The following is a 13,669-nucleotide window of genomic DNA, read 5'->3' on the forward strand; positions in this document are numbered from 1 at the left end:
GGAGAGCAGTTCTCTCCTGCCCCATAGGGTCATGGTGAGTCTGAATTAACGCGACAGCTGTGAAGTTCTTTGTTTTGTTTCTAATGTGAGGGTCTCACTTTTCGGTGCGACTGAGTATCACCCGAGAGCTTGTTAACAGTGTGAATTTTGTAGCTTCACCTTTTGAGAATTCCAAACGTATGGAATTTTTTCCTGAGTCTCTCCGCAGGTAGTGTGTGTTACCTCATCGGGTGACACTTCCTCCCGAGGCATGTGTAGACTGCCACCAGACAAAAAGCAGAGTCGCAAGTTGAATTCAGCTGTGGAGGAGGCATTTCTCATGCACGAGGGTGCCTCAGAAAGGTTATGGCAAATGGAAGGAAACATTTATGGGCTGGCCTCACAGTCTTTTTGAAGCCTCCTTATACTGACAGTGCCAAAGGGAAGTAACCAGACTCCAGGCGCTCACACCCTCTGTGTCTAGAAGTGGTGTGCAGTCAATGTTCACGATAATAACGGGGCATCAAGAAATGATCTTGTTAAGAAAGGGAAGCCTATTCTGCAATAACAGCTTTGGTGAATTTTTCAAAATATTAGCAAAAAAGGGAAGATATGGAGCACAGTTCCTCAAATGTAAGTATTTAAGGGCCCTAAAATCTTAACTTTGGTAAACATTGCATGATACAGTCATTGAGCCAGCTTGTTAGGGTAAACACAAATGTAGATGCTAAAGTGACCTGCCTATTCACATTGTATAAACATTTAAAAAGCAAAATTTCAAAGTAATGCTGCAAACCCAAGTTCCGGTACATCAAAGATTGGATTTATACACCACTGTTAGAGAACACTGGCGGACCACATTGCTCTTTGCTCCTGGGCCTCAGCCACACAGCCCCTTGACCTTTCACCATTTGGGCAAGTGCTACAAAGCTGCTTTGGTACTGCAATGCCAGAATGCGAGCCCGCTCTGCAAGCTAGCCTCCTGCCCAAAGGCACTCAGCTACTCACCCCATGGAAGCCCTTCCCTCTGTCTCATGGTCTCGGTGCCTCTCTTCTGCCACCTCTCCACTTAGGGATTGCAGATGAACTTCACTCCTCTAGTCTCCTTTCTTGGGGCTCAAAAGCCATACTGAGTAATATCAGCATCACTGCAGCTGATTAGTGGAATTTTTAGAATTCAACTAACCAGTTCTCCAACAAGCATATTGAGCACCCTTCATGATTTAGACCATTGGGGTGTTCCTGGAAATGGGGCAGTGATGAAATAGTAGTGGACAGGAGAAATGGGAAAGCTTCTCAGAGGAAATGCTTTTAATTAATATCTGAAGCTAAGTGGGGAAGAGGGTTAAAGAAAGATGATGAGCCTAGAGCTGGGGGTGTGAGGAGTGGAAAGTATGAAATATAATTTCAGAGTTGTATGGAAACTTTGTCATAATGTTTCACTGTTAGAGATTTCACTGATTTCACACTGTTGACATTTCATCTTTTTAACCTAGTCACCTTCATTGAAACAGGAAACTTTCTCAAGAAACGACAGATTCTACTATGCTTTTGCTTTATTAGTTGAACCAATACTAATGTCAGGTTCAGGGATTAAACTATTTTAACACTATCCCCGATGGGATGTCAGGCTATTAAATAATTGGCTTTTAAAAATTATTTTGTAATGAAGAACTTTTGTGAATTACAAATGACAGTCAGCAAGTGTGCAGTTTAACATAGAAAGGACAAGGCTGCTGTATTTCTTGACTTAAGGAGCTTCTGAAGAATTCCAACTCAAAAGCCTTAAAAATCAAACACTAGAAATGCCGACAATTCAGCACTACTGTAAATAAAAGCTGTTGTTAGCTTCCACATCACAGAATAACAGAGTAACCTTGAAATGATGGTGTTGGCCCTCCATTATTTTCTATTTGAATTGAGTGGCAATTCCCCACATTATATAGCAGTGATGGAATTAAGTGATGTTTCTAGTGAAATTTTTGCAAGTATAATATGTTTTGGTATTACATTGTACTTGGGTGTTTAGCAATTAAAATTATTCTTGTAATGATGATGGCATTAGAAGGGATAGGGAACTGTCAAAGAGGATTTGAAGCTTAATTATCTCTTTGGTAACGAAATGCATAATCTTCCATTACAGCACTTATTTTCTTATGGTAATTGACTCATTTGCTCCCTGGTTATCAATTTAACTTCTCAACCACAAACATCTGCTCTTACATTGTGTTTAATTGGTGTGAATGCTATTTACAGCATAGTTAAAATCCAGAGAAGTTTTTAAAGGCATTATTTTGTAATTGGTGAAAAGGAAGAAGTAAATGATGAATATTGTGATGATTCCTGTCCAATAGCCTTGGATCTTCTGTTTGCTAAAATTGCAGGCTGAAATTAACATTAGTTGGAATGTATCTTATAAAAGAGACTGTTGCTATGAAGGAGCCAAGGTGGTGTGGTGGTTAAAGTGCTTGGCTGCTGATCCACAGGTCAGTGGCTCAAACCCACCTACCACTGTACTATAGAAAGATGGGGCAGCCTCCTTCTGGAAGGATCTACAGATATAGAAGCCCCAGCGGGCAGTTCTGCTTGGTCCTGTCAGGTAGCTATGAGTCTGAACCAACTGGGTAGCAATGGGTTCTGGGTTTGGAAAGCAGAGCCTCAGTCCATGTTAGTCAAGGAATATGTCAATTCCTTAGGCAGCATGGATGGTCTTATAGTGATTATGAGGGTCGGGTTTAGAATGGAAAAATCTGTGTAGTGTATTGCTATGTCAAGAAGGGGTAAAGGTAAAGGAAAAGTCTGTGAGTACATGTCTGCATATACTCCAGAAAACCACAAATATTTGAAATAATACTTTCTCAGCGAGGAAAACAGAAGCTAGTCCTGTTTAAATATACCTTATTTTTGTGGATTTTAAATCTTACAATGCAATTCCTGGAAATACAAAGTCAATGAAAGCAAATGGACTATAAATCAAATGTTCATCCGGTTGGTAGTACAGCCACATCAAGAGTTATGATTCCAAGTGAATGTGAAGCAGGCATTGAACTGTACATATTGGGACCAAAGGAAGCACAATACTCTTCCACCTGTGTGTGTGGTGTTTTTTGTTTTTGTTGTGTTGTTTTGAATGCTGTTGGTTGGAAATGCTAATGTAGTTGCACAATAAGGCAAATAAGTAATGGCATTGGCGCCTTTTGGGATTGAGAGCAAAGAGATAACATAAAACTAATAAAACACATACTTCTGACTTTAATTGAGAATATCTTTGTGAAATTGTAATGAATTTTATATTAAGCAATACATGATTCTCAGCTTTGTTCACCCCCCCCCCCAAAAAAAAAGAAGGCCTAAAACCAGTGATCAGTAGAGACTAGAGACCACTAGAGTCCTGTCCAAAAAGGACCCAGGAGCCATCTTGATGAGATGTCCAATGGTTAAAAATGGGAGAATTTGAGTATAAAAAGAATAACAATTTCAGTGGATTTAAAGAAATAAAACATTTTAATTGACCCCTCAGTGACCTCCTTTGGGTGGGGGTGGGAGGGAGGCTATTAGGGAACTAAGGCATTACTTCAAAGATTGATAAGTGAAAGGAACAGATCGAGGACCTCTGCCATTTCCTTCCTATAAGAACAATAGGGTTAACAAGTGATGGATGAGAAGATGTAGCACTTAAAAAAAGAATGTTAGGATAATAATATTATCACTTTTTAAAAGAAAACAGTGCCATTTTATACCACCTAACGAGCAATGATGATTAAGGGTGTTGGCATTACAAAAATCCAAGGGAGGGGGAAATTTGGGGAGCTGATTCCAAGAGCTCAAGTGGAAATGATGAGGGCAACAAATGCACAAATGTGCTTGACACAATGGATGGATGGATGGATTGCGATAAGAGTTGTACAAGCCCCCACTAAAATGATTTAAATTAAAAAAAATCCAGACAGTTACACATGATATGAGGCTCCTGATAGAAGGACATGGTACTGCTTGTGAGGTAGTATTTTTGTAAAAATAGAGATAAAAGAAAACCTAATTGAAATATAGAGCAGATTGCCTCTATATTTAAGTGCCAATTTGTAGGAGAATATATATATACACGTACATACATACACTATGGGGAGGCAATCAGCTGAAGGTAAGATTGCTCAAACCATACAAAATAACTGCCTGCTGTTTTTATTGTTAATCGTTTTATTGGGGGGGGCTTTTACAAATCTTACAACAATCCATCATTTGATTGTATTAAGCATATTTGTACATATGTTGCCATCAACATTTCTAAAACATTTTCTACTTGAGCCCTTGGTATCAGCTCTTTTTCCCCCTCCCTCCCCTACCCTCCCAGCCTTGTGAATCCTTGATATATTATTATTGTTATTTTGTGTCTTATACTGTCATCTCTCTTCACCCACATTTCTGTTATTCATCCCCCTTGAGGGGGTTATATATCCAACCTTGTGATGGGTTCCCCCTCTCTCCCCTTTTCTCCACCCCCATCCTTCCACCCTCATGATATCGCTACTCCTATTCCTGTTCCTGAGGGTTTTATCTCTGCTGAATTCCATGTGTCAAGAGCGCTTATCTGTACCAATGTGTGTACTCTGGTCTAGCTAGATTTGTGAGGTAGAGCTGGGTCATGGTAGTGGTGAGGGGAAGCATTCAGGAACCAGAGGAATGATATGTGTTTTATAGGTGCTATACTGCACCCTGGTTGAATTGTCCCTTCCTTGTAACCCTTCTGTGGGGAATGTCCAATTGTCTACAGATGGGCTTTGAGTCTCTACTCCAACCCCCATCTCTTGCATCAATATAGTTGCTTATTTTGGATCTTTTGATACCTGATACCTGATCCCGTGGACACCTCATGGTCTTACAGGCTGGTGTGATTTTTCCATGTGGGGCTTATTTGCTTTCCTGCTAGATGGCTGCTTGTTGAACTTCAAGGCTGTAAGATTCCAGATGCTATATCTTTTGATAGCCAGGAACCATCTATTTTCTTCACCACATTTGCTCATGCACCTGTTTTGTCTTCAGCGATTGTTTTGGGAAGATGAGTATCAAAGAATGCCAGGTTATTAGAACAAAGTGCTCTTGCATTAGGATTCATGAGAGAGGGAGAGTGGGGGAGGAGGAAATGAGATGATACCAAGGGCTCAAGTAGAATATTTGAAAATGTTTCAAAAATGATGATGGCGATGTATGTACAAATATGCTTGACACAATGGATGGATGTATGGATTGATAAGAGCTGTAAGAACCCCCTATAAAATGATTTAAAAACAAAAGCTTACAGTCTTTGAAACCTGCAAGGACAGGTCTACCCTGTTTTACAGGGTTAATATGAGTTGGCATTGACTCAATGGCAAAGAGTCTTTTTTAAGTTACTGTCAAGATATATGAAGATAAATCAAAAGATACTGCTAGAAGTCATAGAAATACTTATTAAATAAAAATGAAGATGTGTTCTTGAATTTAAGGAGGCCTTGAGTAGAGGCCCAAAGTCCATCTGCTATCTTAATACTTAACATATAAATATGTGTACATTGACCTCTATCCCTTTCATTATAAATTAATATTTTACATATATATATATGCCTATAGCTAGACCTCTATAGGCTTTTGCCACCTAGTTCTTTCCTCTATTTCCTTTCACCTTCCTCCTGTCCCACTATCATGCTCGCCCTCTATTCGGCTCTCACTAATTCCTCTTGGATACATTGTACTTGATCAAATCCCACCAGGCTGCTGTTTTCTTTTTTCTTTTCTTTTTTTTTTTTTTAAATCAATTTATTGGGGCTCATACAATTCATCACAATACATAGATCAATTGTATAAAACACATCTATACATTTGTTGCCCTCATTATTCCCAAAATTCACTTGCCTCTTGGGTTCCCGGAATCAGCTCATTTTCCTTTTTTTCCCCCTCCCCTTCCCTTCCTCCTCCCTTCTCCCCCATGCACCCTTAATAATTCATAAATTATTGTATCTTCTGTTTTCAATAAATAGATAGAAAAGAGATAATGGAGGAAGAAAATTTAAGGATCAAGTTAATACTAATGTACATACCTGTTTGCCCAATTCAAATAGATCAAAGGGAAAACGAACTCCTTAAACCCATCAGTTCAGTGGGACTACCCTTCTCGCCATTGAGATGGTCTGACTTTTAATGACCCGGAAGGACAGAGTAGAGTGTCACACGGGCTTTCAAAGGCAGTAAACCTTCACAGAAGCAGATTGCTACACCGTTTGAATGGCTGACTTTTGGTTGGCAGCTGAGAACTTTAACTGTGTACTTGATAATTTAATTGAAAATATCTTTGTGAAATCCTGAATACTGATTGCCTAAATGATAATTTTAAGGAATTCTTGTTGATTTGGGTAGGAGAGTGGGCATGCTGATGGTGACGGTGTTTAGATAGGGAATTGTTATCTTGTGTAGAGATTCACACTGAAGTACTCACATATGGAATAATATGACGGTCGGTAATATGATGGTCGGGGCTTGCTTCTGAATAAAGGGAAGAGGGTAGGGTGGGTTGGGGTGTACATGAAACCATATTGGCCATGAGTTGATCATAGTTGAGGCTAGGGGACAGGTGTGTAGTGCTTTTTTATTCTATTCTCTTTATCTCTGAAAAATTAGGAAGTCTAAGTAAAAAAGAATATAAGATCTGGCATCAGACTGCCTATGTTCAAAATCCAGATCTCACAAACATTGTGAGCTTTGAGATCACTAACTTTGTGGTCGTTGACAAGTTGCGTAGCCTCTGTAAAATACGGACAGGATAATACCTAGATCCTAGGATGATCCAGTGGTCAGACCAGAATTCAGCTAGAGGTCTCTTGACTCCCAGTTACGACAACTGTATTGACTACACCCAAGTAAACGTAAACGTCTTGTTCTTCCATAAGAAGACTCAAGATGGAAAATACTTAAGTTCTACCTACATCTAAAATTATTGCCGTTTGAATGAAAACTCCAGGTTGTTTGTTTACTTTGAAAGGGAACATGGACACTAAAAATAAGTAGAAATTTTATCTGCTAGTGGGGAGGATAGGGGACTAAGCAAACATGTTAGGAAAATGAGGAAATCAAGGAATGTAAAGAAAGTACTGCTCTAATATTAAGAATAGTAGACAGTTACAGTAACGAAGAGTGTGAGTCTGGGGCAAGAACAGACAGATGAGTGGCATCAGCTAATATCCAGAAATAAACTTTAAAAAACAAACTCACTCAGCTGATAAGTCAATTCTGACTCTTAGCCACCCGACAGGACAGGGTAGAACTGCCCCTGTGGGGTTCCCAGACTGGAACTATGGCAGTAGAAAGCCACATCTTTCCAACTGCTGACCTGTGGTTAGCAGCCCAACATGTATGTGGCCACTATGCCACCAGGGCTCCCAAATAGGTGTGAGTGTTTAACGTTTTCGTATTAAGGCTGACATTTCAGATCAGTTGAATCTGTCTTTTTCGGACAACTGGACTCGCCATGTAGGAAAAAAGATAAAACTGGATCTTTATCGCAGTGAATTTCAAATTGTCTTATACAAATCCAAGAAGAAAATGTAAGTGAATATTTTTATAGTATGGACGGTAGAAATGCCTTTGAGTAAGACTAATAGAATGCAAATACCACCTCAAAGGAGGGGACTGATACGTTTTGGTAGGTAAAAAATGGAGAACTTTGGTCCAACAAATGCTTTATGTGAAAAGACAAAAGAAAAGACTGAGAAAAAAGCCCCGTACTGTATAGGGCAGAGCATTAATAGCTTACTCTCTTTGTCAAGGTCTGAAGTGCAGAAACAGCACATGTAGGAATCCACAGCTATCTCCAGGACTGAGGGAGCGAAGCAGACTAACTTGAAAGGGCTCCTTCTCACAATCAAGGGCGGGATTCATTCAGACTTAGGTGGAGAAAGTACAGCTGCTGCCAGAAGCTATAGCCCTGAATCAAAGCTGATCCCTATGAAATCTCCCACTGAGATGCCACAGGCAGGCCTGAGCTGGCGCAGAAAGCCACCTGCTGGGGTGCCCTGGGCCTGAACTGACAGTGACTGGGGTGCCATGAGTCAGACAGAGCTGGTGTGCTGAAGCTATCCACTAGGATGCTGTGGGGTGTAGCCAGTGTGCAGAAAGCCTCCTGGCTGGGTGCTAGAGAAACTTGGCCGGAGGGTGAGTACCGCTGGGTACCCTCAACTCCCTACGCTGCATACCCTCTAGCAGCCACACCATAGGGCAGTAAGAACACACCTTCACCTGAAAGATAAAAGTTTGCAGTGTCCCTCTGGTGTCCTCTGTTGACTAATTCTAACATCGCACCTGCTGGAAAAGGTTCACACTGTGAAGAATTCTTGTAAATGGATAAGAATGTTGTGAACGCTCTTTTTTTGGGGGTGGGGGTGAGGAAAGGGTAGGGTACTTGTATAGAAAATTCACACATAGAAATGGCTAATCAGTGTTTAAAAAAATAGTCAAATTCACTATTAATAAATTCTCAGATTTCATTTGGGTGCACAAACTTAGATTTGCGTATTCTCCATCACTGAGTACGTTGTTTCTTAAAGATTACACATTCTGCCCCTCCTTGTCTCCTACTGTTTCCCTGGAATTGTATCTGTTATTTCTTGTCTCATACTGTTTCCCTGGAATTGTATCTGTTACTTCTGCTCTCATTCTTCATTTACCTACCTTAGGAAGCTAGCCTAGACTTCTTCCCAGGCCCTACCCTACCTAAGGGCGATACAGTAAGAAGATGTGACGGGAATAAAAGGAAAGGAAATTGGAAAGGAAGAAATAAGACAAACTACTCACAGACATTGTAATTGTATCTGTACATGATTTCAGAGTCTACACAAACACAACTAGAACTAATGGATGTGTTTAGCATGGTCAGAAGGTATAAGATCAATATACATAACTCTGTTTCGTTTCTGTATACTAACATCGAACAATTGGAAATTGGGGGGGAAAATAAAACGCTCGTAACATTTAGAAACAAACCTAAGAAAATATGAATAAGATTTTTGTGTATCCTAAAAATATGCATCAGGGATTGATGAGAGAAATACAAGATCTTAAGAAGAAGTGTGGGGGTGGGGGGCTCGCCGCCATCACGTTGATTTCGACTCTCAGCAAAGCCTGTAGGACAGAGTAGAACTGCCCCTTTGGGTGTCCAAGACATTAATTCTTTACAGGAGTAGAAGAACTTAATATAGTTAAGATAATCAGGTTGCCCCACCTTCAACACAATCCCAATTACAGCCCTAGCTGACTGGGAACATTGTAGCTTAGCAATTGAAATAACTGCTGTTGTGATCGCTGTTGTTGTTTAATCAAACTAGCCTACGTTAGAGCTTGCTCCTTCCTTGTTATTTGAAATTTCAGACAGAGGTCAGGAAGACCTGTTTTCAAGGACGGGGTGTGTGTAGGAAATTACACCATTAGGTAGGAAGTTGGATTAGGTGATCCTCATTGACCCTTGTAACTCAAAATCTTATGGCTGTTCGTTTATGTCAGCGATTTGCCAGTCGAAGTAAAGAACGCTGGGATGTGCAGTGAGGCTTTTTCAAATATATTTACTTTTCCCCCAAACATGTCACTCAACTCTTCCTTTCCCTTAAAAACCATCCCATGTAATGAGGGATTTTTCTAGTGGGAGTGTGCCGCACAAATGAACTATTTTAGGTGGCATTTATATTACATACATTTTTCTGTCACTCATCAAGCTGACTGAAGTGAAGATTATTAGTCTTCTCCACTCTTTGAATTTTAATTATGTTTTCCCCCCGAAATTGTATAAACTGCAAGAAAATACACTTCAGTAATCATTTTTCAACAGCTTATCACCTTCATGTTTTCAGTTTCTTCAACATTGTTATTGGCTTAGTAATTATTTCCATGTGCGGACCTGGGGAAACTCAGGAATTATCTTCGTAATTATTCTAGCTAATTACACCAGAAAATGAATTTATAGAGGTATCAGCTAAATTCTAGTTCTTATATATTTTATCTCTTCCTTGGCAAAAATATATATTAAAGTAAAAATTCCGCGAATGATGATGATTTTTTAAATGGGTTGAAATGTTTACAGCAACTTATTTTTGTTTTCATTGGTATCTTAATTTCTTTCTGTTTATAGCCCAACCTGAATTCCTGAAGCAGCCTGCCAATATATATGCCCATGAGTCTATGGATATCGTATTTGAATGTGAAGTGACTGGGAAACCGACCCCAACTGTGAAGTGGGTCAAGAACGGGGATGTGGTTATTCCAAGCGATTACTTTAAGATCGTTGTAAGTATTCAAAGGGCATTTTGTATCCTAACACCTTTCAATGTCTTTAAAAGTAATCACCCAAAGATCAGTGATCTTACGTTTGTGTATTGCAAATGAATCTAAAAACATTCACATAGCATGTAATCACTCCATTAACTGATTAGAAAGTGGAGCCTAGAAATATTTCAGTAGCTTGTGTAAGATCACATAGCAAGTCAGTGGCTGAACTAAGCTCAGGTCTAGATCTCCTGGCCAATAAGCTAGTACCCTTACTCAGATACATTGGTGCCATTACTCAAATACAACTACTACCATTTTGGAGTAATGATTTTGTGTGTTTCTATATGTGACCAATTGTGACCTTCTGTTCTCATTCAAGGAGCCGAAATCTGCCTCTTGAAACTGGAAAATATACTAGACTTGTAATGTAACTGAGATAATAAATAATTAGAAAAATAATAAATACTAAACCATACTTAACCAAAAATGATAGACTGATGCCCAGGTATTTCTAAAGAAGTATTACCTAGTGTTGGACAGTTAATTGGCATAACAGTATAGATTATAAAGATTCTTTTAAAAACTTAATGCAAAAAGTGCTGTAAGATCTAATTTAGAGTACTCGGTCATAATTGGCTTTCTACTTTTTACATATGAAGTATCTAGTTAAGCATCATCACCATTCTCATCATGTAACATCCTAGTACTAGAATTGCCTAGGCTTTAGTAATTAGGATTAATGATGTATCCAGAGATGCATGCCTGGCATTCACAGAATGATCAGAAGTAATCATGGTTGTTGAAGACTGAATGTCCCATTACAAGTTTGCCATATAAGTAATCTACTCTTCGTAGGCATGTATTTTTGAAATGCATAACCTCACAAGTTACCAAGGAGTTGTTCATAAACATTAAGTCGTTCATAAACAAAAGTAACCTGTTGCAGTTAGATCACTTATATCATCATCAACTATATTTGTGTTTTATAAGTAACAATGTAAGAACTTTGAACTGGTATCAATTGAACCATAATATTTTTATTGTATTTCCCTTTCTCAGAAGGAACATAACCTTCAAGTTTTGGGTCTAGTAAAATCAGATGAAGGATTCTATCAGTGTATCGCTGAGAATGATGTGGGAAATGCACAAGCTGGAGCCCAGCTGATAATCCTTGAACATGGTAAGGGGGCCCTAAGACAGTAAGCGGAAGGAGGGGTGACGGTGCCTGAGGAACTAGTCATGTGTCTCTCAAGGCCTCACAGCCAGTCGCTGTTTTGTAAGATCAGTGCATAGCTAGGAGGAAAAGGAGTGGTAACATGAGTCATCTCTACAGTGCAAGTTCCTCAGAAACAAAATGTCAGGTTATCTTAAAAGAAATGGTATTTTAACATAAAATTATTTAAATTGGCATTACTTTAGATTATGCTTAAAGGAAATATAGACTCTTGTAGCCTTATGCAAATGAAATGTCAGATTTTAACTATTGTAGTTTCCCAAATATATTTCTGCCCTATTAAGAATAATATCTCAAAGTAGCCTTTACTTTTTCCAAAATAAAATTAACCTGCCTTTTCTGATTATCATTCTCTCTTCTAAATGCCTTTTATGAAAAATTGAGACAACATTGAAAAGAATACCAGAAGGGAAAAAAAATCCCACCCTCAATCAGTCAGGGTCCAAATCAGGAGACACTGCACAGTAATTTGAACAGGGACCATTTAACGCAAAGAGTTATGAACTGTAACATGATTGGAGTGACACAGGGGTTGGCTGGTAAGAAGTAAAGAGAACTCACCACTGCAGGCAGTCCCTGACTGAAGCCTGCTTTCCATTCTGACGACTACTTCTTTATGAGTTAATTTTGATGGACGTTGACTGCCTCATCTTTTTTTTTTTTTCCCCAGATTTCATTAGTATTGCCTTGTATTATCACTATCTTTATAAATCTAATCTTTCTATGTATTTGGGGGTTGGAAACATTATATCTGAGAATGATAACATTAGCAAACTCTTCATTGAAACATTGTATAGTGCAGATTATTAATGATGTACAAGCCACACCCCACATACCCCAAATGGATGGTTATAAGTATAGTTTGTCATAACTTGAAATTGCTGTGAGTTGGAGACTACTTGCGTAGAAGGGACATATCAGGAGTATCCACTACCCCTACGTCTCAAATACGGTGCCCGAGTAAGCACACCCGTTGTCTTGCCTTGCCCTGAGGGCTGAGATCCATTTCTTGTTGGAGAGAGCTCAGCCACGCTTTACTAGATGGTAACGAGCAAGAAGAAGGTTAGAAACAAACAGTTTAGGGAAGAAGGAGGAATGGAAACAGGAAACAGGGGATAAGTGGGATAAGTGGTGATATACTGATGATCTGCTCTGTAAACCCTCACCCAGTTCACAGTAAGAAAATTTCTAAAGTGACATAAAGACATATATTTGTGTAACATGACTAAGAAGTGTTGAGTTTTTTCAAGGAACAGACAGCCCCAAGTAGGCTAAAGACCAACATATGAGTAGTAGTTTAAAGAAAACAAAACACATATTTACACATCACAGTCAAACTACTAAAAGCAGAGAGAAATAATGAAATAAAAATAATGCGATGAAATCAAATACTACAAAAGTAATACTACATACAGAACAGAATTTGTTTTTTAGAACAGAAACAGAGGTTTGTTGTTTTTTTTACCAGAAATGAAGAAAGTCAGACAATGGAACAGCATTTTAGGCTCTAAAAAGGGGAGAGGGCATAAATCAAATAACTCAAGTTACATACCCAGCAAGAATGAAAGCAAAGGAAGACTCCACAAAAGCTGAGAGAAGCCATTGCCATTAGGCCTGTGCAAGCAGAAATATAATGCCTCGCCTGCAGAAATTTGGGAAAGCAGTCCAGAAGTGACTTAAAATAATTTTTAAAGGTAGATGTAATTTTTCTAAAATTCATTTTAGATAGAACTCTCTAAAGCAGTGGCCTGTACATTTAGTCCGGAGAAGATCAGGTCAATATTTTGGGTTTTGTGAGCCATTAGTCTCTGTCACAATTACCAACTTTGCTATTATAGAACTAAAGCAACCAAATAGATTAACAAGTACGACTCTATTCTAGTAAAACATCACAAAACGGGTGGCAGGTCCTAGATGGCTGACCTCTAGTCTAAACTCCCAACACTTTATAACATGAAATGTTTAACAAGAGTACAGAGTTACTGTGAAACCTCGAGTTGATTCTGACTTGTAGAGACCCAATAGAACAGGGGTCCTCAAACTTTTTAAACAGCGGGCCCAGTTCACTGTCCCTCAGACCCGTTGGAGGGCCGGACTATAGTTTGAAGAAGAAAACTATGAACAAATTCCTATGCACACTGCACATATCTTACTTTGAAGTAAAAAAAAAAC

At 39.0% G+C, this 13,669-nt stretch overlaps 1 protein-coding gene across 1 annotated transcript in view; it reads left to right on the forward strand.

The window, feature by feature from the left end:
- Window positions 1–13,669, forward strand: part of NEO1 (neogenin 1) — a 208,351-nt gene that overhangs the window by 114,497 nt on the left and 80,185 nt on the right. Inside the window, exons 7-8 of the mRNA XM_045285664.1 lie at window positions 10,127–10,281; window positions 11,323–11,443. Coding sequence (XP_045141599.1) covers window positions 10,127–10,281; window positions 11,323–11,443 — 276 coding nt within the window. The remainder of the gene's footprint in view (window positions 1–10,126; window positions 10,282–11,322; window positions 11,444–13,669) is intronic.

This window comes from Echinops telfairi, unplaced genomic scaffold (assembly GCF_000313985.2).
Source record: "Echinops telfairi isolate 266 unplaced genomic scaffold, ASM31398v2 ScPeMD7_7475;HRSCAF=8513, whole genome shotgun sequence".
NCBI classification, from domain to species: domain Eukaryota; kingdom Metazoa; phylum Chordata; class Mammalia; order Afrosoricida; family Tenrecidae; genus Echinops; species Echinops telfairi.